Source organism: Aquila chrysaetos, chromosome 8 (assembly GCF_900496995.4).
Source record: "Aquila chrysaetos chrysaetos chromosome 8, bAquChr1.4, whole genome shotgun sequence".
Taxonomy (NCBI): domain Eukaryota; kingdom Metazoa; phylum Chordata; class Aves; order Accipitriformes; family Accipitridae; genus Aquila; species Aquila chrysaetos.
In genome coordinates, this window is record NC_044011.1 from 31,959,740 (window position 1) to 31,985,022 (window position 25,283).

A 25,283-nucleotide genomic window follows, 5' to 3' on the forward strand; every position below is an offset into this window, starting at 1 on the left:
TGTTACTTTCTTACATACTTCTTGCCCTTCTCAAATATCCTTGTATTTGTATGTTCCCACGTTAATGCATTTTCCAGTACTATTATTGCCCTCCTTTGTCAAAGTAGGCTTCGACATTGCAGAATGATAGTGCTGTCAGAAACACTAGAATCCCTCAATGAACAGGATTAGAAATGGTCAGCAGATTAAAAATGTTTGCTTGAAGTTTACTCTTTGGTTTGAAGTAGTGGGGGAAAATATTTGCATAAATGAGTTCTTAAGAGATACTAAAAATAAAAAGCTGCTAAAGAAAATATAGCTTGTCTACATTATCATGCGATTTTAATTATGCAAGCATTTATGTTCTTTGTGTATTTTGACTTAGGGCCATGTGAGACACATGAGTGAACTGTCACTCATGCAGAGTTAATTATAATTTATTCATATAGGGAAAAAAACCCTGGGAAAATATGATAACACTTTTCATTGGCAGTAAACACTAGTTGTTGTTAGTCCTTTGAGAAAATTATTCTTAGCAGTCTATATAAACTCTGTATTTCAAAGTGTTCCCTGAAGAGAGGTGTATTAGCATGTGGCTAGAAACACTACAGGAATAGATTTTATTGACTAAGAAACTATATCCTTCTGTACCATACCATAACATTTATTTCTTTTTTTTTTTTCTTTCCCTTGAACAAGAGAATAAGTTTTGATTCAGTGTTTGGCAATCCAAGCCAGGTTATTTAAAATAATATTCACTTGGAATATGCTGAGTGTAAAATGCTATTTTTAGAGTAGTAACTTTTACACAGTATTGCAAACAGAAATCTTTAGTTTCCCACGTGTAGTACGGAACTAGTTTGTAAAGAGTCTTTAGACTTTGCACTTCTCCTTTTCCTAGGTAAGTGGCAAATAACTAGTTGTCACTGACATGTAGGGCAACAAATGGATAAAGCAAGCATGGATTCTGAGATCTATAATTTTTAATAAGTTTTAAACTAGCTACAAAATGTCAATCACTTCACAAACTGACAGGAGACATAAGGAATTTCATATTACATGCTGTAAATTATATTTATCTCACAGTTTATCTAGAGTTCATTCATTTAGGTTTTTTTATTATTTTTTAATTAAGTCAGCTACTAAACATCTTAGCGATTTGGTGTGCATAGCTCTAGGTAAGCAACAGAGAACTGTACCGATAACAAACCACATGGGGATAGCGACTAGTAAGAGAGCCTTATAAAAATTACATTTCTTTGCACCATTTCATATGGTAGTCGTTACCTCCAAAAGATAGTCTTCAAAAGCAGCAGACAAACCCAATATATTACACTTATTTCTTTTTGTCTTTGACATATTTTCAGCCAAGCTTTTATTTTGCTGGCAATGGCTAAATGGTGAGTGCCAAATCCCTCTTTTTTCATAATTAAAAAAAATGATCATGATTAATAACTATATATATATATCAACAAGAAAAAAGTGGCACAACTGCAAACTTGCTGGTATAACATAGTCCCAAAAGAGTCCGAATACTGAGCATGCTTTTGTTGTCATTGTTGGTGTGCTACTGCCATGGGAAAATTCTTGTTTAAGTAGGAGTCTAAAAGTCTATTTATTCCTCATGCATAAATGCATAAATCACATCACTTTTTAGTGCAATGCTTGTTATAGTAATATAATTCCACGTTGTCTAATCATGAAATCATAACAACAGATAATGGCAATGAAGAACTGAAGACAGCAGGTTTAAGTGCTTAAACATCATGATACCCAAAGACAGGAGCATGGCAGTAGCTCTGTGGAATGTCACAGTTTTACAAGAACAATACTGTATATTTAAAGGTTAACAGCACGTTTAGCATTCCAACAGTGTTGTCATTCAGCAAACATCATTTAAAAAAAAAATGAGGAGAGGGGAAAAAGGAATGGAATCCAAAACAGAAACAAGGAAAGGAAAAATCCCAAAAAACATCATAGTGAGCTATAGCCATCAAATCAGCACTATGTACAACCTTTGGAAAGAAAGATATCTAGAAAAAAATAATTACAAGTATCATTTTTGGAAAGCTGACAAACTACACAGGACAACATTTACAATGGGGTTGATATGTGCATGTGTGCAAACCTAGTAGGTAAATACCATGATAAAAGCATGAAGGTACTGCCCTGTTGGACAGCATTAAAAGGAAATGCACTTCACTGCATTTAACCGCTGCCCAGCATCTTTGTTGCACGCTGGTTGGCTTCATCAATCCTGGTTTTGTTGGAATCAGCCTAGGGAAACACAAAGGAAAGAAACAGATGAATACAGAGCAGGAGAACATCTACAATGCTTAGTGGACACTAGTCTTGGCTAGGTCAGGAAAAAAGAGAAGCTTGAAAATACCGGAGAGCTGTTTTTTGTAGTAGTATTAGGGACCCAAAAGGAAATTATACAGATTTGCTGGTTTTGTAACACTTCAGGTAGCCTTTGAGTAGAGCTTTTATGTTTGTATTCAGCTTCACTAAGCTCTTCTAAATGCTGTGCTAGATCTGTAGCTGGTGCTATTGATAGGGCTAGCAGTATTGATGGTAATGGATGACAGAATGAGAACCAATGGTGTGCATATGGATTTCACTGGTGAAAAGCTTCAGTGCTCTCTAAGATTCAGTGGGCCTGGATTCTGTTCTAATTTGGATCACCAGGCATGCAGTCAAAATTAAAATTTTGTTAGTGTAGAGAGTCACTGGAGCAGGGAAGCTAGATCATCTGATGTAGGGAATGCTGGCAAAGATAAATTTTTTTGAAAATACATCAGTCTGGATTTCTTTGCTCTACATGTGAAAGGAAGGGAAATAGGTAGGAGTGATGCCATTATTCCTTTCTCTCAACAAAGTTCACGAGTGTAGTTGCAAGACAGAGTAACCTTTCTCATTGGGAGCAGCATAAACAGGAATTGAGAAAAGGCAGGGATTCTACCGTTATCTGAAGCAACCAAACTGGAATTTAGTCCAGCTTAGACTGAACCGTTACCTTCACTGTATTCCATGGGGTAACACTTGCCATGATTATAAAATGCTGTTAATAAAACGGCACCACTTGGGAGGTTTAGGAGTTCTCTTTGAGTGGGAAGATGCTTTGACCATGGCTTTCTGTAGCTCTGCAGAAGTTAGCTTTGGAGACTAAAGACATTGTTTTAGCTGACAAAATTTGGTAAAGCTCCATTCAAACCCATGTTGCTATGCTGACTTATGCTAGCAGAGGGACTAGATAGAAAATATTTTCAATTTTTTCAAATCAGACTTGTGGGAAAGGTGAGAATTGTGTTACTGCTTTAAAAGCATGAACTCAAGTAGCAAACTCTTTTCTGTGGTTTGATGGCTGTGTTTTGTTAGCTTTGATGATTGTTCCCACATCTCTGGGGTGTATCCAAATTGTACACGTTATTTAAAATCTCCAATTTGCAAAGACAGAATGGTGAAGCAAATTTCCCACATACATTTAAAAATCCTTTAAAAAGGGTTATACTGATCTGCAATAAATCATTCTTAAATATCTTGGGCTTTTCTCCATAATTGTTTTGGCAAATGCTATGTAGGGTTTTTTTTGTTGCTATGCACTGTATTTTTAGTACAGTAGCACGTGCCAGATCCTCAACAAGTGTAAATCAGCATAACTACTCATTATAAGCCACACTCCTTTATTTTAGCCATGAGTTTGACCTTGTCTACCACAATAGTTTTGTGTGCTTTTGCTAAAAGACTACCTAAAAAATAAGTTAATGGTTTTGGAAGCAGTTATGTTTGTCATGAAATCCATGGATATTGATTGAACATTGAGGAAACATAATGGTCCTAAACAGGAATAATAAGGTCTAACCCTGGTGGATGATGTTGCATCAAAGTCAGTGGGAGTCTTTGTACAGACCTTCCCACCTAGGTCAAGACAGAATGCTTTGAGACCTTCCTACTTTCCTCCCAGCCTTCTATTTATGGCTCATTTTAGGGCCAGGGTCTTCTGGTGATGATGTCTGAGCCATTTGACCTACTCATCACATTGTCATTTTAGTTTTTGTCCCTTTCTTTCTGATCTGAGGGAAGGATAAAGGCTTTTATTCATTGCTATCCTGATTACTGTGGATAGATCAGATTACATCTCTGCATTATGAGATTGCTTGGGTTTGGATGCATGCATCCAGTTTAACACAAATGCTTTAGAAGCATTTGGGTTAGCCTTGTGACACACCCCAGCTTTTGCAAAATGTGCCGGCCAAGGGTCTTTCTAATGATCATAATTGATCAAAAGCACAGGGCTCCAGCTGGTCAGGAAAAGAAAACAACTCCAGCAATGCTGCATGCCCACTGCCAGCTAGGGATGATGGTCTATTGACATATTTCATTGCAAAATGGATGTGTGTGCATTTGCGGTTTCAGTATTATCTGGCTAACTGCCATTTCTGTCTATAAATTTATAGGGGGTTTTCCTAATATATTGTGTTTCTTTTTCTAGTATCTCATTACTGTCTGTCCTTATTCTGAGAAATTTAGCAGATTTTCACTAAGACTGAAGATTGTCTTGGTTCTGTGCTGCTTTCATGATGACTCCTCTGTGTACACTACAAGTCAATCTTTCAGAAATGTGTCACTGTTCTTTAGCCAAGGGCTCTGCCTGACAAGGCCTGCCTGTGAGGCTGGATTTAATGAATCGCATTAGCTTGCAATGTTGTTTTTCTACTGCTGTATGAAATGCCTAGCTCTGTAAGAAGACCACATACATGTGGAAGGCCAGTCCCTCAGCCAACTGCTCTCAGCATGCACTGCCTAGAGATTTGGCCCATGTGCTTCACGGGCGCAAAGGGCCTGGTCAATGTTTTCAAAATCCAGATGTTTGCAAGCCTGAACTGATAGGAGAACAGTGACTTGTTAGGCTTGCTGTAGTTTGCGAGAGTGTCCTGCAGGCACAGATAGGGCACAGCAGATTTCCATCCACAGGGCACGTCTCCTGCCACTATGGTATGTCATGAGTAGGGTAGCTGGTAACATGTAATAGTGCATGTCCTCATACTTGCTCTGAGAAAATAACATATGTCCTAGACTTCTTATTTAAAGGTAGTTATGATGTAGGCTGTATAATCTTCCAATCCCTTCTCACAACGTAGATAGATGTGCTGTTTTACAGTGCTTTTCATGAGTCACAGCAGTAAATCCTTCCCCTCCGTGCTCCTGTTTTTTCCGGAAATATGAAATGCTGCAGAATGGCATCACAGTAATCCTGTGCATTTGCCAATACAGTCAAACTAACAGATGCAGCTTTATAAAACAAAACTTTTGACCGACGCAAAGCCATGTGCTCTGCTATGTTATGTGACTGTCTCTCTGTCAGAGACGAACTTCCCACCTTTAAGACAATGTATACTTTACCCAGTTCTCTCTGGAATCAAACTCCAATAAGCAAAAATATCTGAGTGAATCCCTCAGTGCAGTATTTTCTTTAATTTTTTCACTAGGCTCTGATGTAGTTAATTGACGTGAAAAATAGTCATGGGCATCCTGCTTGTGTGAGAAGGCTTGCACGTGTAAAAAGGCTCAAGAGTACAAGCTCGACCATTTAAGGTCAGCATTAACTCTAAGCAGTATATATAAGTCCTTGGGTTAGATCCTCAGGTTGTGTAAATCTCAGCTGAAGTCAACTGTTGTATTGATTTTACACCAGATGAAGATCTAGCCTCTTATGTCACTTCAGCTTGGCTGTGCCTGTGCCTGGAGCTCTGCCAGTATGAATGCAGATGGCTTGCAGATCTTGGGATCTGAGGATGGCAGTGAGTTCCCAGCCGGGTTTGGAGGGTACTGCTATCTGCTTCAGAAATCTGCAATGCAGGTCTGGCACTGGAACGGTGCTCTCTGCCTTTTTAGATGGTGATTTTGCAACAGTAATGCTGAGCCTCAGTTATTTTTACATATGTATACACCACCACCATACCACCAAGAGAGCTGGTAGATCTCTGTCCTAATGTGGTTATAAGCAGGCAGCACAAGACTGGCTGCACTGTTACCATACAGCAAAGCCTTGCTTAATAAATCCCTATCCCCTTTTTGGGACTGGCCCTCCAAGCAGGTGATCCAATTCTCAATTGCTCATGGCATTTCCAAGGGAAGTCCAGGAAAGCTTAAAGCTTGCCAGGAAGTGCCAGGGCATTCAGACCCAAACCTCACGGTGCTGCACAGTTCAGGGCACTTCACCTTTCTCAAAGCTGTTGCAGAAGGAGACTTGATTTGTGCTAAGGGGTCCCTTTGCCAGCTGTTGTCTTGCAAACCCAACACTGTGGGTTCAACGCAATGTGCACTGAAGGTTACTGAAGATCCACAGCAGCAAGCTCTTCTGTGGCCCAATGATTTAGAGGGAGAAGAGAGAGGAGCCCTAGCAGCTATTTCTGTCCCTTGTCCTTCTCCAAGCTGAAGAAAAACTGCAGTATGCACATCCTGTGCTTGCAGAAGGGAAAACACAGCCTCTTTTGGGGTCCTCTTAGAAATGTCATCTCTTACCTTCTCCATGATCCTGTCAATCTGGCGATTCTGTGTGTCGATCTCGTTGCCCATGTCCAGGGCCATGTGACGTAAGTTGCCAATGATGCCGCTGACCTGCTCAAGATTCTCATCCATTTCATTTTCCCGGGCATCGTTTGTTACCCTGGGAGCAAAAAAACCAATTATTTGAAGCGGAGACAGAGGAGGTTACCCTGAAACTCTGATTCACCTGCAATCTCCCCTGCATCCTCCTTCGCTTGTCACCTGAGGAGCATGCTGCTGTGCTCAGCTTTGAAGAAAAGAGATTAATAAGTAGCTAGCCTGAAAAACATTACATGTTTATTTTTTGGTTGTTGGGATTGATTGTCTGGGTTCATCACTGCTCTGTTTATACTGCTCGTGTCTGCTGTTCCTACAAGTGTTGCTGTCTGAGCTTGTCTGTACTACATACTGCACCTCTCTGCTAGTGATGGTCCTCCTCAAAAGATGAATGAAAGAGTGCTCTGTTTGGACTTGTGTGTGGTTAGAGTACATGGGAAATGCTGGAGGGTGGTGGAATTGAAGCTATACCTGCTCCCCTCCTTGAACTACACATAACTAATGGATACTGTTCTGTTCTCGTACCCTTGGGGCTCACTGAAATATTGGGGAAGAGCTGCTTCAGCTGTGCAAATCCTGACCTAACATCCTATTTAATTAAATGTGTTTCTGGTAAATGACAGAAGCAGCTTCTCTCAGATTTACTGGCTTCAGCAAAGATCCTTTGCCTCTCATTCTTAGCACAGTCTTTTTCACTTGCTTGGTTTTTAGAAGAAAAAACTCATGCTTGAGCCAAGGCCCAGTTCAATGCTCCAGTGACTGGAGAGGCATGTAGTGACTGACACTGGGAAAGGCAAGGTCTATGGGTCCCACTCAGAAAATCACTACTTTGAGCCTTTTGTGCAATTTGTGTTCATGTAGGTGCCAAAAGGGTGCTACAGGCTGTTTGCAGAATGATTATGGTGTAGCGTAACTTCCTTTACTGCTATTATGTTATTGTGCCCCAGCCTTCATTTTGGTGGGGCTGCCATCCAGAAATAAAAAAAAAGTGAATGGCAGACCCAGCAAACTTAAATGGCAACTCCATCCCACGCTCCAGATTGCATGACAGCATTGTTTCTATCACACTGATTTCCCTTTATCACAGCAGCCAAAAAAATAAGTGGATAATAGTTTTTGGAAAGATAATTACTTATTAATCCAGTGTCCTTAATCTTCAGAGATCAAAGCTTTCCCTACTGGTATGCCTTTATCCATTCAGCTGATAGCATTGTCATCTAAATACATGCTCCATAAGCTCTGTAATCAGTATGTACTTATTGCTGGATCCCTATGTATTGCTGAAAGTTTGCAGTTTGGTTGCCATTAGTTATAGCTGTGTGTTTCAGACTGGCTTTCATCTGAGTGCACAGGGGTTGCTGCTAAACCATCAATGTTTCTCTATAGTTGTGGCTTTACAGCAGCTGAGGAATGGGGCATCATTCCCCATTCAGTGAGGTTTTCTGCATAGACACAAGAAGGGAAGCAGTATACCTCTAGATAAAAGTGTGCTTCAAGTTCTGCGCTTAGCTCAGTGCTTTGGCAGGGAGCCTGAGGCTTTTTTCTTTTTGAAAAGAGAGGAAGGGGTGCTGGATGCTTTGGTACATCTTCTGGCAAGGATGGATAATGAGCACTACATATCTTGAGACACTATAATGATAAACTAGTATTTATCTGACACTTCATTTCTGAGGCATTTGACAAACATCATTAATGAAACCCATAATAAGGCCCCCAGGAAAAGTGCATTGTTCACGCCGGGGAGCTGGAGTGCAGAGGACAGTGCCAACTGGCCGTGACAGTCTGCAACCTCATGTTGCTGCTGTGAAGTAAATACATAGATATTATTTCTATTTTGTTATTGCCCAAATCTGGGCAATCTCAAGGAGGATGCTTTAGGGCCACGTTTTCAAGCATCTTCTGGTTCTCAAGGCTAAGACCCTTACTTCCAGGATTTCTGGCGACCATAACCATGCTTTGCACTAGCTCAGGCAAGCACCCACAGGGCCAAGGGAAGTCAGTGGATGCAGTAAGCCTTTAGTACCTGTCTTAATTGCCGTCAACCTAAATCTGAGCACCTACCACTTGGTGGAAAACACTGGCTCCATCGCGTTACCCAGCACCACTGAAGGAGTTAATGAGCAACACAGAACGCATGACCATATGGAAGAAATCTAAATATATCAGTGACAAGGAGAATAGAGAGAAAACAGCGGATAAAAAGGCTCACCTGCGGATAAAGCCACCACTGATGGCCATCTGCTCCCGTTCATCTACGACACGTGCAGGCTGGCTGGCTACAACACCATCCTGATTATTGCCCCAGGCTTTTTTGTAAGCATCACTTGATTTAAGCCTATGCAAAAAAGATGATGAGTAACAAAGCATCAAGTGGACAAGGACAAATGCAAAACTCTTTACTTCTCCAAGCTAAAAGCTGCATCAAGCAAATGAGTTTTCAGATAGAGGGTCATTGATTGTATACCGATATATCATAACCCTGAATAAAAGGAGGGGTTTGGGTTTTGTTTTTTTTTTACTTTACTGCCACAACAACTGTGATGGTCAGAGGTTTTGTTTCCAATAGGGTGGATTGCAATTGTCAAGTCTACAACACTGCACACAGGTTTTTGGATGTTGACTTAGTTTCCAGAAAGAAGGGAAAAAAAAAAAAGAAAGAAAAGAAAAAAGAAGAGGAGAAGAAATACAGATAAGTAGAAAACATTGTTTCATTTCAGTGACACATATGTTTTGACATCAAACACAGAGAACGTACTGGCAGACAAACATAAAAACAGAACTGCCAAGTATAGTGTGTACATCACATCACAGCAACACACCCTCTTAGAGAAAAAAGGATTTGGCTAGATTTTGACATTTTACCATACAAAAGATTGGGCTTCTGTTGATATTTTTTAACATGTATGTGGCATAATAGGCATTTAAAGCCACTAACCTTTCCCAAGGTGATTTGGGGATGCTTTTATCATAAAATTCATAGGGTTCATTGGATTTTTCAAATAATATATCGGTACTTGAAAATAGTAATCATACATCGACAGTTGATGTACAAACCTTTGTCCACAGAGACAAAAAGTAAAAGGCAGAAGTGAAATGAGTGCAGGAGAAAAGAAAAGATACGAGCAATCTAGCATCAGAAAGGGAAATTTTTCTACATTTTTCTTCATGCACCAGCTACAGGCATGAATAAGAAGTGAAGCATTCTCACTAAGCACAGTTGCCCCAATAGTTCATCATACTCTTAATGCATCAGCAGTAACAGCCTTCACAATAAGCAAGACACAGGCAAAAATGGATCATCACTTCCTTCAGGAGCTTTAAACCACAGGACTTTAAAATAGCCTAGCAACTTGTTATATTTGTTGTTTATGACAGTTACATTAACTTTCAGAGAGCCATTTTTGACTGAGCTGCCGTGGATAGAAAATTAAAATCCAGGCATACGTTCAGTGGCAGATTAGCATGTGCAGCATATTTAGGGTTGCTGTCACTGGAGTCGTTAGATGAGAGTGAACACTTTAACAGACGAGTGTGAGTGCTTGGGGTCTGTAGGTGTAAGTTCTTGATATTGTTCCGGAAATGGAGCAGTTTCCAACAAAGCTGATGGGAACTGCAAATCTCCGTGGTTTCCCTGTTCTTCGGTCAGCTCCAATCAGTCATATAAACAGCCCTGTGGCTTGGATTTTGTGGGAGAAACTGAACATGCTTCTGGGGGATTTGGGAGAGGACACAACAAACCCATCTCTGGCTTTACGTTCTCTCCACGCCCCCTGAAGCAGCTCAGCTTCTATTGAGCCTGAAGATATGTTGCATGCTCCAATATAGAATTAAAATGTAGATGAAAAGAGGATCTTTCCTATTCATCTGTTTTGTTGCTTATTTCCTATTAAAGTTTGTGAAGACTTAAAAACATGATGGTTGGCTTGTTTGTTCTTAGTTCTCTGAAACTATACATCAGCTTTGGCTTTTGTAGGAATGAGTGAGAGTAGTTCTCTTGCTGCACATACGTTTACAGGTTTTTGCCTGTTCTTTAGACCTATGCAACTTTGAGAGTGAGACAATCTCTGTGTTTGAGGTGAATGATTTTATACACCCAGAACTTGATCTCTGTTTTCTTGTGGACTTCCCATTAAAGTCAACAGGTGGAGTCTGGGTCTGCTCATGGTCAATAGCAGTTGTCCTTTTGAATGCAGTCTGGTCAAAGTTTCATGCCATGGGCATTTTGGGTCTCCTAAGAATGTAGGATCAAGCCTTACATTTTGGTAAGGCTCACAGAGTTGTATTTACTCTGTATATCAGAGTATAGTTATGCATGAAATGGTTAATCCTTTTAAAATATATGCCATTAATCTACCACCAGCCAGAATTAGGCATTAGGAGATCACGGTGATACTGATGCCCAGAACTGTATGGATTTCTCTTCCTCCTACACTCCACTTCTCAGAATATCATCTTATTCCTACCTGTTGAGTCCTGGGATAGTGATTCAGGGAACAGTCTCTAAAAGCACTGTTCATCCATACCCTGTTTCTGAACACACTGGCTGATTAGCAATGCCACTTTATGAAATCTGGCTGCAGACTGCAAAGGTCAGAATACTGCCTTAAAGCACGGAGGAGGCACGTTTAAAAATGAATGTCCTCCACATCAAATGCAGTATCTTTCTGTTCTTGCATCTGTTGGTTTCATGATACTGCGATCATAGTGAAGTGGTAAATGTTATAAGGCCACATGTCAGGTGCTAACCATGCCACAGGCCTGGCTGTCAGTTCTGAGCAGCCTTTCCTACAGTACAGCATATCAAAGCTGCTCTAAAAACCAACTATTCCTGCAAAATACATTGGAATTTTTTGTACTTCAAGGGTGAGCTTTTGATGTAGGGGTCATGCCAGGTTTCTCCAGCAGGAGCAAGCCAGGACAGTGTTCCTCTTTAAGTTGCAACAACTTTTAGAGTGTGGGAGATGTAAAGTTTCTGCTCCATACTCTTGTACCTGCAGCTCTTCTGCACTGGGTCCTCTGGTGCAGGACAGCAGGGCTAAAGCCTGTATCGGAGCTGATACCAATTGCAGGCAGTCCCACTGACAAAGGCTGTATGTGTGTGTAGCTCTTTCCATTCCTCCTTGCCTCTCTCCCATTGTGCACACCAAGGCAATAGAACACATATTCTGGGAAAAATGTTTACCCCTGTAAAGTATTTGTGGCTTGGTGCACAGGAGCAAAATTGATTTTTTTAAAGCTGAGGTGGTAATCTGCATTGTGTCCCAAGGGAATTAACTTCAAAATAAATGGTGACTGATAAGGCAGAAACCCAGTCCTACCGCGTGGATTTCTGGCAAAATACCCATTGAACTCCATGACAGCTATCCTTCCTTTGGTCTTGATAATCATGGTAGGATCGGGCCCTGGCTGTGAAGAAAGTATCTGTGCCACGCAGAAAGGGAGTATAATACTACAGAACCACGGCACTCTGCTTTGTTTCCTGCACAATCTCCGGCCAACCATTTATGACTGTTTTCACTGTAACCTGGTTGCATGCCTACTCACTGCATGCTGGATTTGCCATTCCTCAAGGGCTTCTGGTTGGTGCACTTTGTCGCCAATTTCCTACACCCGCATAACCGCACATCACATTTTCATTTGGCATTTAAAACAAGCTTTGCATTACTTGGAGGACGGTTTCGTTCAAGTGTGATGGCATGCAAGCAAATTCGATGCATTTCAACATTTCTGCTTAGTGTACGTGCTACCCAAATGAGAGAAATTTGCTGTGTTCAGCTTTTCTCAAATTTGTTGCCTATGGCAGGATGAAAACCATTTCAAGCTGGGTTCCAATTGTGAACATCATGTCTCTTTCAAGATTTCATCAAGGACTATTTCTGTTGTACAATGAAAAAACTGTGATTTTCATCCATAATTTTAAGCAATGTTTATTATGATCTCTTCTGCATTTTTTCAGCTGTTTTGTTTTGTTTATTAAACTTGTTTGTGAAAATATGTTCCAAAATTTAGGGTCTCCAGGAATAAGGTAGCCCCAGTGTTTTTGTTCGCTGGAAAATGGAACCACTCGGTACACTTTGTGTAAAATGTTGAAACTTTTACCATTAAAAGGTGTCGACAGTGAAGCTTTCACTGCAGTATGCCTGATTTTAATGCATCTACAGTAATTCCCAGTCAGTTGTCTATGCTATGAGATGAATGCATTTGAACCAGAATCGTTCTTTCTGCATGCCACATGCTCATCCTGTCCATGTGCCTAGCAAGGATGAGCTTCACAAGGCCTTTGGGATCAGCCTTAAGTGCTCAAAGAGATGAGGCAGGCAGCACCTACTTGTTACATGGACAGACACAAAGACCACAGAATTTTCCTAGGTCCGTCAAATTCTTTTCTGCTTCTTTCATGTCCTTATTGATTTGGTCCATTCCCTCTTCGATGCGTTCCAGTTGTTCTGATTAAACACAAGTATTTTATCCCCACAGAATGAAGCAGATGGAAAAGGACAAAGAAAAAAAAGACAAAAACTTCAGACATTCACTGTGACAAAAAACTGGACACCACATAGCAGAGCCGGTACCCAGTACCTACTTGTTACAAGGACATATGAAAAGGCCACAGCATTTCCCTAAATCTTTTAAATTTTTCTCGGCCTCCTTCATGTCTTGGTTGATATGGTTCATGCCTTCTTCAACACGATCGAGTTGTTCTGGTCAGGACAAAGGGATGACAGTGTGGAATGAATTGTATTTTTGTTTGTTTGCTTTTGTCTTCAACAGAACATGAAAAATGACCATGTAGAACTGAATTAATAATGACATTACAATGCATTAATCTGAGCCGATGCATTGTTGGAAGGATGTATGCCGCACTGCATGCCGAAGATCTTTTTTACTAATATGGGAAGAACAAAACAAAGGAGGAAGATGTTTGAAATATATTGATTTAAACAAGATGTAATGATGTAGAAAGGAAGGGTTATAAAGTTCAAGGTCCAGAAACATAATACAATACATCCACTTACTAAGACACCAATGATATCCAAGAGAAAGAGAGATAGTGTTATTATTTTGCATTTATGTATGTTAATACAAAAGAAAAGTTGTCCTTCCATGGAAAATACTTCAGTTACTTACGCTTACAAATGCCTTGGAATTAGGTGATTTTGGACAGCATAATTGCTTTGACTAGTGAGTGAGAGCCCTGGTAGTAACTGTACCAGAGATGGTGTGAGCTGTTAAGAGCTGTGTCCAAGCACTCCTTTTTCCACAGGCTGAGGAAACTGAGACCTGCCACTTTGATTGGCATTGGATATTAATCTCTAATTTGAGTATGGCCTCAGGGCTGGTTCTTTTTCTGGTATGGGTGCTGCAAATTAGGAGTAAGCCCAGTGAACACAGAGTGATTGCAACCACTCCGGGAGCCTGATGCTCACTGAAAGAGGACCACTGGCTGTGTCGTTCATTGTCTCTGTCCCCAAGGGATCTTATGAAAACAAGCATTGGGTGAAGACTCATGTTTTTAGTGGAGTCACTTCTGCTTTGCTCCAGGGCAAGTTATGAAGCACCAAGCCCAGTAACCAGCCGTATGTAGACACCGTCTCTCCACTGGCATCAAAGAGAATTCGGCTTGTTTCCACCTAAGGCTGACGACAATGTAGGGTTTTCTTAGTGACTTGGTAGCTCAGAATAATTTGATGTGTTAATTTCTTCACTATTAAAGGTGGGGAAAATGGCCTAGAGAAACAGAATGCCACAATGTAAAATTGTAGGAATGGATCCTCTGCTGATGGAAACAGATATGGATCCAGTGGGATCAGGGGTCTTAAGTGGACTCTGCGGTAGCAACAGCATTTTACATGGGTGGAAAGCCTCACCATTTGTTTCATGAAGGATAAACCCAAATAAGTATTACATGGAATGAGAAAGTTACTTGGAGTGGCATTTCAATCCATTAAAAATTGTAACTGTACCTAAAGAGGCAAAGTAAAGCAATCCCAGTAAAACACAAATACATCCCTATTCCCTGTATTGAATAGAAAAAAATATAAACACAGAATTAGACCTGAGAGGAAAGGAACTAAGAGAGCACTGGTTATAGGAAGAATTTAATGTCATCCCTGATGTTAACTGAGTCATAACCAGAAGGAAAAAAAAAAAAGGCATCTTAGAAAAAAAATCATGTGCATATTGATGTCACTACAAAACTCCTCTTGACTTCTTTGGGAACATGAATAGCCCTAATTTCTTACTTGGGTTTCTAATAACAATTGAGGTTTAGATTTTTAAAGCTTTCTGGGGGATTTGGATACCCAATTCCCATTAAAATTAATTTTATTTAATTTATTTTAATGGGAAATGGGCATCTCACCCCTAGAGGGCCTTGAAAATGCTGGCCTAAATTATTCAAGCTGAAATAATTTAAATAGTGAACTTGTGCTCTTTGTTTAATTCTTGCATGAGGCTGGGCTTTGAGAAGGAGAGGGGCCATGTCAGTATTGTGAGTTGCATCTGCTTTTCAGCTGTCAGTTCTCATTCTCCTCAGCTGGATGTGCCTGTCTCCAGATACCAATAACAGGAGTTATTGATCCCAAATCCAAAGATACATTTAGAGGATCAGAGTTACCTGGCACTGTCCTCTAAAAGGGGCACATATAATGTGAGCAAAGGATTGAGAAACTAAAAAGGTAATGCAAGAGATACACTGCAGAAGTTCTGCCAGATAAACTGCTGAGTCAAGAACTAGAAATACAAGTTTGGATTGTTTTAATGCACCTTGTAATTTTACATTTTGGTTGGGAGGCTTTAGCAGAAGCTTTGGTTCATGTTTGTAGCCACAGATTGTCAATCTCATCAGAAATGTGAGTATGTGGTAGAAGGTGATATTCCTCTAAGTGCTCCTGCTTCTCACTAACTCAGAGTCCTGCCTGCTCCTGCGTAACTGGACAACTCTTGCTCTGGGAAGCAGCTGTAAGAGTGTGAACTGGCTTTTATGCTGGTTCATGCAGCGTGATGGGAATTGCTAAATTTCTGTTGCAGATTCCCACCGCTTGCTTGTGAGAGCTGTGTTTGCAGAGCCCCGATGGTTTTCAGGGCTCTCAGTTAAGAAGGCTATTTCCACATACGTATTTTGACACTGGGAGGGACAAGAGATACTGACCTTTCTTCCACTACTTTTGCTGCTAGTATTTCTCTAACCTTGACTGGCCAGTAGAAAATGCCAGGTAGGACTGCAGAGATCAGTCCTAGATCTGGTACCACTGGTGGCTTTCAGTCTAAGCATGTTTCCTTGCTCAGATGCACATTCTCTGAAGTCAGGTATTATGTACTAGGGCCTTTTGAACTTTCTTTCTCTGGTTCCTATTCTGCCTGAATAGATGAGTGCTAATTGAAGAGTATATTTGTCATGACTCAAAGACTTCCATTTAAATTATAGCTCTCTCCAGGAACCTGACTTAATTTATCCTGCTTGAGGATTTGTGTGTGATGCCTATACTATTTCTGAATAGAAGAGGGACCCACAACTAATTTATCTTCCATTAAAGGAAACATCATCATTGTAAAAAGCCCATGTCATATTTGTAGCCCAGAAGTCTAGACAGCTGGCTGCTGGTCCTAAAACCATTTGCTAGTTGTTAATGTCGTGGTCTGGATTGTTAACTGGTTTAAATCAGCATAGTTATGCTGGCTTCATGGAGCAACACCAATTTATACCTGTCAAAGATCTGGTCCCACAGGCAAGGAAATAGATTCATGAATCTAACCACAATTATTGAGGCATAAATATTATAGAGGAATTAACACAATGGGGTCACTCTGGATTTGTTTTGGTATAACTGAAATTAAAATCTGTCCCAGAATGAATCACTGCTGGTAAGAAATCAGATGGCTATCAAAAGGTTAATTTAATGTATGTTTTCATAGATCTTCCCTATTCCAACTTTGCATATTGTATTAAAGGTTTTAGGGAAGACAGTCTGCTGGCACATACTGCCATGAACCTATGCAAATTCACGCCTACAAAAGATCATGTCCTTTAACTCCCATTTAGAGAGGCACTTCAAGGTCAGAGTTTAAACATCTTTTGATAGTTTGTTGCAGTATTCTTTGAATATACTACATCTATATATAAGTTTATATATCATATGTGATATATAAGAGAATTGGCGTTGTCTGGAAGCAGAATACACATCACAGCTATGTTTCATTGAGATTTCCTTCATTTTTTTTTCTAGGAAGCTCTGCTAATTATTATCCCTTCGTGCATATTGATTGCCTTTTATGTCTGAGAAGGCCACTATGTTTGAATCAAAGTGACAATATACCTTCTTCCAGATCTTACAGCAAACTAATGGCACATCTTAGGATATAAACAAGGATATTTTTTTACCTGTATCGTTATACTTACAAATTACTTCTGTATTAAAACCATAGGCAACTTTCTGTATTAAAACCACAGGCAACTGAGGGACTGTAAGTTAGTCCTGTTAGTTTTACCGGTGCAGTGTGGCCTTTTGCCAGTGGGTGTTTGCCAGGATCTTCCGTAACAGCGTGGCGAATCCCCACTCTGTGACTGATCTGGGGAAGTGGCTGGGAGAGGAAAGCTGTAGCAAGGGCATCCCTCAGCTGTTCCTGTGGTCTCTTGAGCAAACACAGCTGCAAAAACATCTTAACACAGTGTTGGATGCAGGACCAGGACAGGGCAAGTGTGGTGTTGCTCCACCTTTGCATCCACACCTGTAATTTATAACAAATGTTCCTTGACTAGTGTCCAGGATCTGGGGCCTGTGCTTGAATGTCAGTTAAATGCCTGTGGAGAAGGGAACTTGCTCCTTTGCCTGGAGTATTGTGCAATGAAGCAATTTCCACCAAGGACAGTTTTAATTAGAGAAAAAGAAAAAAAAAAAAAGGAATCTAAGAACAAATTGTGATCATAATTGCATACAAGAGGGCTGAATTTGAAAGAGAGTCAGCAGATTAACTACTTCCAACGATACTCAGTGATCGCATTTTCCATAAAGGAGAATCATATTGGAGCGCAGTACATTTCTAGGACAGCCTTTTCAGAAATCCTGAGTCTTGACCTAGCTCCGCTCTGAAGGGCACTGCTGAGCACAGGTACGAACGGAAGAAAGCTGGCGGGGAGTGCTTGTGAGCCCATGTGTAGCTGTGCTAAAAATAACAGTAGACAAGGCACAACCTGCTTTTGTGGGGGGTTTGTTTGTCTTTTGTCCTGCACTACACTTTCAACATAATTAATACCATTTTCCCTGCATAATCTGGAATAGTTGATAGTTACCATATTTTTTCGCTATTTAGCAAACCATTTCTGACTGTGATCAGCTCAGCTCAAAGGTGGCGTTGGAGTGCCTCTAGCAACTCTGCTTTTGGCATCTCACTGTCTATCAATTTTCGTGGTAGCTGTTGAATAGGAAATAAGCAGGTGAAGGGGTCTGTGCAAGGGGCCATAATTTTGCTCTCTGATGGAAAGGAAGGGTAATTATCTTTGTATTTACTGCAGTTGTTTCTCCAGTGCCATAGAAACAGGTCAACCATAACTCATACAAAACTGTAAAACTCGCAACTTCTGCAAAAACAGTAGAGGTCAGCTAGCATGGGTACCATCACATGGTGCCAACACTTTCGCTTGTGGGGTTGCCCAGTTATTTCAAAGTTTTATCTCCATACTTCAACTTGATCTGGAGTACAGATCTGCCGGGTAGATTAAGCTGCTCCCTGTGTTCACTGGCATTGCTTGTTGTGCATTTGCTGTTGCTGTGGTGCCGGGAGAAAATTTCAATTGCATTGACATTTTCTTTCTGGCTTATTAAAGTTGTGGCTATTCCTCTGTCTTGTCTTGGGTGAAAAATGGCTGTGTTACTACTGTTATTGGAAACGTTTCTCCCCTCCACCCTGTTTTGAATACAAGAACAAAATTCTTCTGTAATAAACTGCATGAGGACTTCATCAGACAGAAAAAATGTCCTAGAAGGTCCAAATCTCTCTGCCTGCTGATACTCCCAGGTGATGGGAGTTTTCTCTGGAGGAAGAGAGCTACCACTCTGGGACCCCTCCTATGTCAGCAATTCAGATTTATCTTCATATCCCCACTTTGTACTATCAGTTTCATTTCTACAGTCTGCTGTTAACCAACATGCATCCAAATATTAACATTTTTCTAAGTTAGCATGTTTCAAAGACACATTTAATGAAGCAGAGCAATTGCCACTGCTCAATAATCCTTTGCAGCATGACATTTTTTGTGTAAAATGTAAATATTTTCATTTAAAGCATTATGTACATATTTATATTAATTAATTAAGGGAGCTTGACTCAAGGCCAGGTTTAAAAAAATGTAAGCATTATGGATACACATAGGGAAAGATTTTCTCACTGATGGAGAAAATGCCAACAAGGAGAATCTAACCTCAGCTCCTTCCTGTGGGTTCCCCAAGGGAAGAATTCTGTTGAACTGGTTCGGGTGACAATGTCTTGCTCAAAAAATGATAACTCTTGGTATTGCAGAGGGACTACTCCAAAAGCCCACTCAGATTCCCAGTGACTTCAAAGGGCACTGGAGGAGGTTTCTAGTTCTTATGGCAGTCCCATTCTCTGTGAAACAGGAGTAGTAAAAGCTCTTGTGCAGCTCCACATCTCTGCAGGGTCATAACAGACTCTGTGGTCTGCTGTGCAGCCAGCTGTGCTAAACAGTTAGGCAACAAGAGCTAGCCAGACTGGCTTTATTGTATAAATGCCTAGTATTGTAAAATTACATTGACTTATTTCCTTTTATGATCCCAAAGACTTCTGCTTATTGATGTCAGAAAATGAGTTCTGCTTTGCGTTATTTAGATTGAGATCGGCTCAAAGAAGTTTTCTTTGTAAGGTCTGTTTAACTTCAAAGCAAGCAATTTTGTAAGGAAACCTAGAAATAGAGCTTCAAGCAACTGCAGAGATTAGATATTCTGCTTGCCGCCCACTGGAAAGATCAATGTCATGGTTTTTGTATATTTAACACCTAATAATCTTAAATGACTTGTGCAGTCAGCTGAAAAGAGATCACATGGCAGTGTTAGCAAATTATTTCCTTAATCTGATAATCTGCGGAGACATCCATGAGTTGCACACATTGCGCTAATTACAGAGGGTTCAAAGTCATCATTAGCGTATTTTGCCTAATACTATAATAAGTTCTTTATCGCTAAAATAAAAAAAAAAATCAGGAGTTATTACAGCTATGTGTGGCTAAAATGGACAAAACTTAATTAAACATTTAGCATAGTACAGTGGTTACAATATTGTTAGGCTGTTTTCCTTGAGAAACCCGTACTGTATAGTCACAAGCTAAATTTACTGAACCACCTAAGGCATGACCATAACCGATTTAAAGAGGCTTTTAAATTGTCTGATTCTTTCCTATAAAGACTAACTGCATCTCTGGCCATACAATATACATTTCAGGTTTCACTCTCAATAAGAGTTTAATACTGAGTTCCCTGGACTCCAAAGAGGTCAGTAAGTCCAGCCTCAGCTCCTTGGCTCACACAGACCGTCCTTCCCAGCATGACTAGAGAGATGGTCAGTCAACTTTTGTGTACAAGGGTTTAGCAATAGTAGAACTCCGAAGTAAAAAAACAAAATTCAGGATTAAAAACAATGTACCCCCCCAGCAATCTGTGGAAAAATAACAGTTAAAGAACAGAAACATACTTTCCCAAGATAAACAAAAGGGATATTATAGGAACCACTAAATTTTCTGCTGATCTACCTGTGAATTACATTGCAAGACACACCTGGGTATTTACAGACTTTCTTTGACAATATTTGTGATTTGTTTTAACTGTATAATTCACTTCTGAAACAAAACACATTATTTAGACAGGTGCCATATCTGTTTCAATATAAGTAATTTCTGGTTTTCTGTATTCAGTGGTAGTTCTCTTACTGCCATTATTCAGAAAAAAATTTTTGAAGACAACAAAATATTCTATGTAATATTTTTCAATTTGTCAAATAGATTTGACAAAATTTGGTTAGGTTAAATTCTTTCCCCTAAAGGGGGAGGTTGGGGGGAAGCAATAAGACATACATAAAAAAGCAAATAGGAAAAAATACTTTCTGTTTAGGTCCTGTTATTACTTTTCATTCATTTTAGTGCCAGAGGCGCAGGGCATTACAGCTGAAAAGGGCCTGTCGGGTTCTGCAGTCCATTTCCCAACAATGCCATATCGTTGCTTATAATAATTGTCTGCGCTTGATAAGTAATACAGCATTACCTCTGCAGAAAACATTTCCTAATACAGTTTTGTATCATGCCACATAGTAAATAACAACAAGGGCTTTGGGGGGGCTAATTTGATATAGAGTAGCAGAAATTAGTACTCTGTTGATTTAACTTCTCTTTGGAGACACCATTTTGCTGGTGCTGTGGGTCTACAGCAAATGAAGACTTACTAGTATTGTTGGGGGGGTGAAGCTACCCACTTCTTTGTAATATTATGAAGGGCAAAAATGTAATTTCCTGGAATGTATTGAATACGTCTAGCTCTGTCACTGTCATCCACAGGCAGGGGCTCGTCTAAGCTTGAAAGCTCCTATATGGTCGATTGTAATGAGCTGATGGTGTCATAGCTTTTAATGTTAAATTCTTGTTATCCTCACTGACATTTCTATACAAAAAGCAACGGAATTTTGCACAAACTAAACCTGTTTTATCTTCTCTTGGGATGCATTTATTGCATGCCTATCACTTGTGGCTAAAACAAGTGAGAAAATTACATAGCACCTGCATAAATAATGTTGGAGGCAAATCTTCTCATTGTGTATCTAGATCTTGACCCAAAGACTGGGGGGGGGGGGGGGGGGAAGAGATTATTTGGATGAGTTCAGCCTGCAGGTCTCTGACATCAGTGGGAAACAGATCAAAAGAAGTACAGACTCTTTTGCAGTTACTGAGTTACTGTACATTCCTCTGTCAGGCAATGAAGCTAAAGGCAAAGAGGTTTTGGGGTTCTCATGCACAACCACACTTATTTTATGGCCCTCATTTTCAGGATTGCACATAGTTAGTACAGTACTTTGAGAATGGTTATATTTCCTTACTGAAGCAATCTGAACTTACCTCCTTGCTCATCCAACATAACCAAAGTCCTGATACCAGCATCTTTACTCTACATCCCAATAGTGGTAGCAAGGTAAGGAGAGAGAGGGGGAGAAGAAAGAGAGAGAGAAAGAGAGATCAGTGAGGCAACACTCAGCCCTAGATACGGGACATAGGAAGACAAAAGAAAAACAGTGAAAGGAATGACAAAGTCATAAGGGGCTGGTGGCACAGTCCAAAGACCTTATGTACCCGGACACTGTATAGGGAACTGGGTACTCTCCATTGTACCATCAATCCTTCAGGATTCACTGGAATACTGAACTGCTGCAGAAAACACAAAGTCCTGGGCCTTGAGATTAAAATAATCACTTTAGACAAGAGTAATTTCTAAAAAGAGAGGGTTCATCTCCAAATTCTCTGAAGCAGGAGAAGGGAAGAATGCGGTATTGACGTTGCAGGTGTATGGTCGTCCCATGGGAGAAATTCCCAAGGAAAACAGATATGACACAAACATGTTTGGGAAGGAGGCATAGTGTTTTGTACACAGCCCTTGCAACACGGAAGTCAGACAGCTTACCTACTTAGGAAATCCATTTTAAAGCAGGCTAATATTTAATAGGATTAAGCCGTACTTTTTGGCTCAGAGATCTAACAGATATCGGTTTGAGTCAAGTTTTAATTCAGCTAACAGACACCTTTAGCATCAATGGACTTTGGATTGAGCTTGAAGGCAGGATTTTTAAAACACCTACATGCTGAATCTGCCCCTTCTCCCACAAATTAGTGGGAGTCTTATCGCCTTTGCTGGATACAGGGTTTGAGCAAAGCTGAGCAATTCAGAGGTCCCACCTGCCTAAGCCAGCATCAGGGCACCTTTTACAAGTACAATTTTTGCATGCATTATCATCACTCTGGGATGTGATCAGGTGTCTCGTGTTTCTGGGTGCTGTGATACTGAGCTATATCACAGATCAGATTAGCTCCTTTTTAATTACGAAGGGGAAACTAGCTCCATTCTGCTTGGAGCAGTGATAACATCTGTGAATAATTAATGGCCTGAACGATCTCCTGACTGTTGCATTTCAATAACAGATGAAGTAAGTCCTCTGTGGCCTGACAGCTTGCCAGCAGAATTACCTGGACATGTGCAGCAGTAATTTAGCTGCTTCTGTGAACATAAAGCCAGCTATAGCCCTGCGAAGCAGATAAAGTTGGTGGTGTCAATTTTGCAGAGGACAGGGGAGATGCCCACAGTTGCATAGGAACGTGAGGAACAGAAACCTGGCATCCTGACCATCCCTCTTGCTTTTCAGGCCATCTTCCCCCTCCTTGAGGCAAATTAAAGACTTCATATTTTCCTTCCTCCCAACTGCCCTGCTCACTCCCATTGCTCATATCTTTTTCTGGGAGCAGTGAAGTCTCTCTGACCGTCGGCTGCCCGGTCCATGCTTGCAGGGTGCTCCCAGGCAGGCCGACAGCAGACTAGCCACATTGGCTCAGCTACAAGCCTGACTCTCTGCCACGCTCGAGGGCTGTCTGGCTGGTGCTTCTCTGCTTTGCTTCAAGAGGATCCGGCTCAGTTCAAGAGGGATGCGAGATGCCTCTTGTCGTGCTCTTGTCTGCCCCTCCCTGCACTCCCATTCTTGTCTTTAATGTCTACGTCACTGTAGAAACTGGGAAAAACATCTGATGTGTGCAGCCTGGTTCGCGCCCTCTTTTTTAAAAATCCCTGCATGAGTTGCCAGGTGGAGAGAAAAAGCCTCCTGCCTCTCCCCATGTTCTGCTGCGCCCTACTGCCCTTGGGTCAGCTATCTAGCAGGTACCCACTGCTGCTCTCTCTCTCCCTTCAAGCTCATACTGCCATTACTTGAATCCCAGCCAGCTTTTATTTTTGCAACCTTTAGAAATGTAGGGTCCAAGGGTTATCTTAGATTTGCCCATTTAGAGTAAGGAAACCATCTTTAATTATCTTACATTTTCTGTGTGGTAGGTGTCAGATCTGCTAAGCACAGGATGTGGGGTAGCTTTTTATTGTGCTCTTTCTGTGCTCTTGGTACCCAGGTATGTCTTACCCCAAAAGATTTATAAATATTTTTAAAAACATACCTCATGCAAACACAAGAAGGCTGCTTGGGTCCTGAGTCATCTTGTGTTTGGGTTAAGTATGGTGCAGTCTGACATGGGACCCTTCTAAATATCGGACTTGGAAACCTGTAATTGGTGGTGTGATAGTTGTTGGCTTTCAGTGAGTCAGACATAGTCAGGCTGAGAAATGTTTACTGCTCCTTAACCCTCTGACCTTATTTTCTTGCTGTTTTTAACATCTGAGCAAACTGCCTTTATGCAGCTAAGATGTCCGGTGACCTGAATAAGATCTATGCTGGGAGACGAACTCAGGAATTAGTCCTTATGGTTTGTATTTCATATTAAATCCTTGCACAGAGTGAAAGAGGTGCAATTTTCTTTTACTTACCTGACCATCAGTGCCACTTAGTTTTATCAGGCAATACTGTATCTCTTAAGAGCAGCCTGCAACAGCATTAATACTAATGTGAAAATATTAAAGGGTGTGCATTGAATATACTTGTCTGCATCCGAGGTCTAATCCAAAGCATATTGAAGCTAATAAAAAGATGCTCACTGACAAAGATGAGAGGTGATTCAGACATCAAGTGACAATCTCCTCCTGTTCCAAGTTTCTATTAAGCATTAATTTTCAGCTTTTTCACAAAAAAATTAACTGTGTAAAGCCAATTTAAAAAGAATAAATCACATTTGTGCATTTAAAACAGATGCAGAATTTCCTAAAAGTTCAGTATTTCCATTGTGACTGATCTTTTAGATAGCTCAAAACCAAACATGGCTGTAAGACAGAACTATTCTAAAAATGTGCTCATCATCCAGATGTCTGAGCAGGAGAGAAACACTCAGTAACTGACCCTCAGTGACAACAGGCTGAGGCATCTCTGGAAACTACAAAACCTCTTCATTTAAAGGAATATAGAGGAAGAGATGTGCCAAACAAGTGTGTTTGGGGCCCAAGCACAGACAATGTTGGAATTTTCTGCACTAAAAGTACCACAGAAACTCCCCTTGGTCTCAGTGGGAGCAGGTGTCAGCAGACACACTCGAGCTGGTTGCTTAAAGAGTGTGTAACAGGAGGGGAGGAAAGCTGAGTTTGTGAAGTGCCACCCCAGAAGAATATGTTTTACAACAACCGATCATAAAACCTTGATAATAGGCTCCCAGAAGAGCCAGGGTCACAGCAGGGGCCCGGTGACCATGCTTTGATTTGTCTGGTCCTGAGGGCTCAGGAGGGGTTCCCACCCACATCCAGTCCTCACCAACATCAATGACATCCTATGTGGGAAGCCACGAATGGGTAGAACTAGTGAGGTGCATCTTGTTAGGAAAATGTGTGCTAATGGTACACCTTCCCCGGGATTAGAGCCTTTCTTTCTTCCTGTGCAATGGAGGAATTTCTTAAGACCCTCCAGTCCTTGCACAAGCAATCCTCTGTTTAGTTTGTGGCAAAATAAGGATTCTCAAAAAATGGGATGCTTCGGGTAGTTCAAGCTGGAGAGGAGAAAAAAGCGTCTTTCAT

General features: G+C 40.7%; 1 protein-coding gene across 2 annotated transcripts in view; it reads right to left on the bottom strand.

The window, feature by feature from the left end:
- Window positions 1-944: 944 nt before the first annotated feature.
- Window positions 945-25,283, bottom strand: part of SNAP25 (synaptosome associated protein 25) — a 66,832-nt gene continuing 42,493 nt past the window's right edge. The window contains exons 4-8 of one of the 2 annotated variants that reach the window (XM_030021935.2): window positions 21,698-21,746; window positions 13,169-13,286; window positions 8,795-8,920; window positions 6,505-6,649; window positions 945-2,256 (exon numbers count right to left, since the gene is read on the bottom strand). In XM_030021935.2, the coding sequence (XP_029877795.1) occupies window positions 2,188-2,256; window positions 6,505-6,649; window positions 8,795-8,920; window positions 13,169-13,286; window positions 21,698-21,746 (507 nt within the window). In that variant the 3' untranslated portion in view covers window positions 945-2,187. Of the gene's footprint in view, window positions 2,257-6,504; window positions 6,650-8,794; window positions 8,921-12,913; window positions 13,032-13,168; window positions 13,287-21,697; window positions 21,747-25,283 lie in introns of both variants that reach the window. The other variant, XM_030021934.2, reaches the window with a different exon arrangement.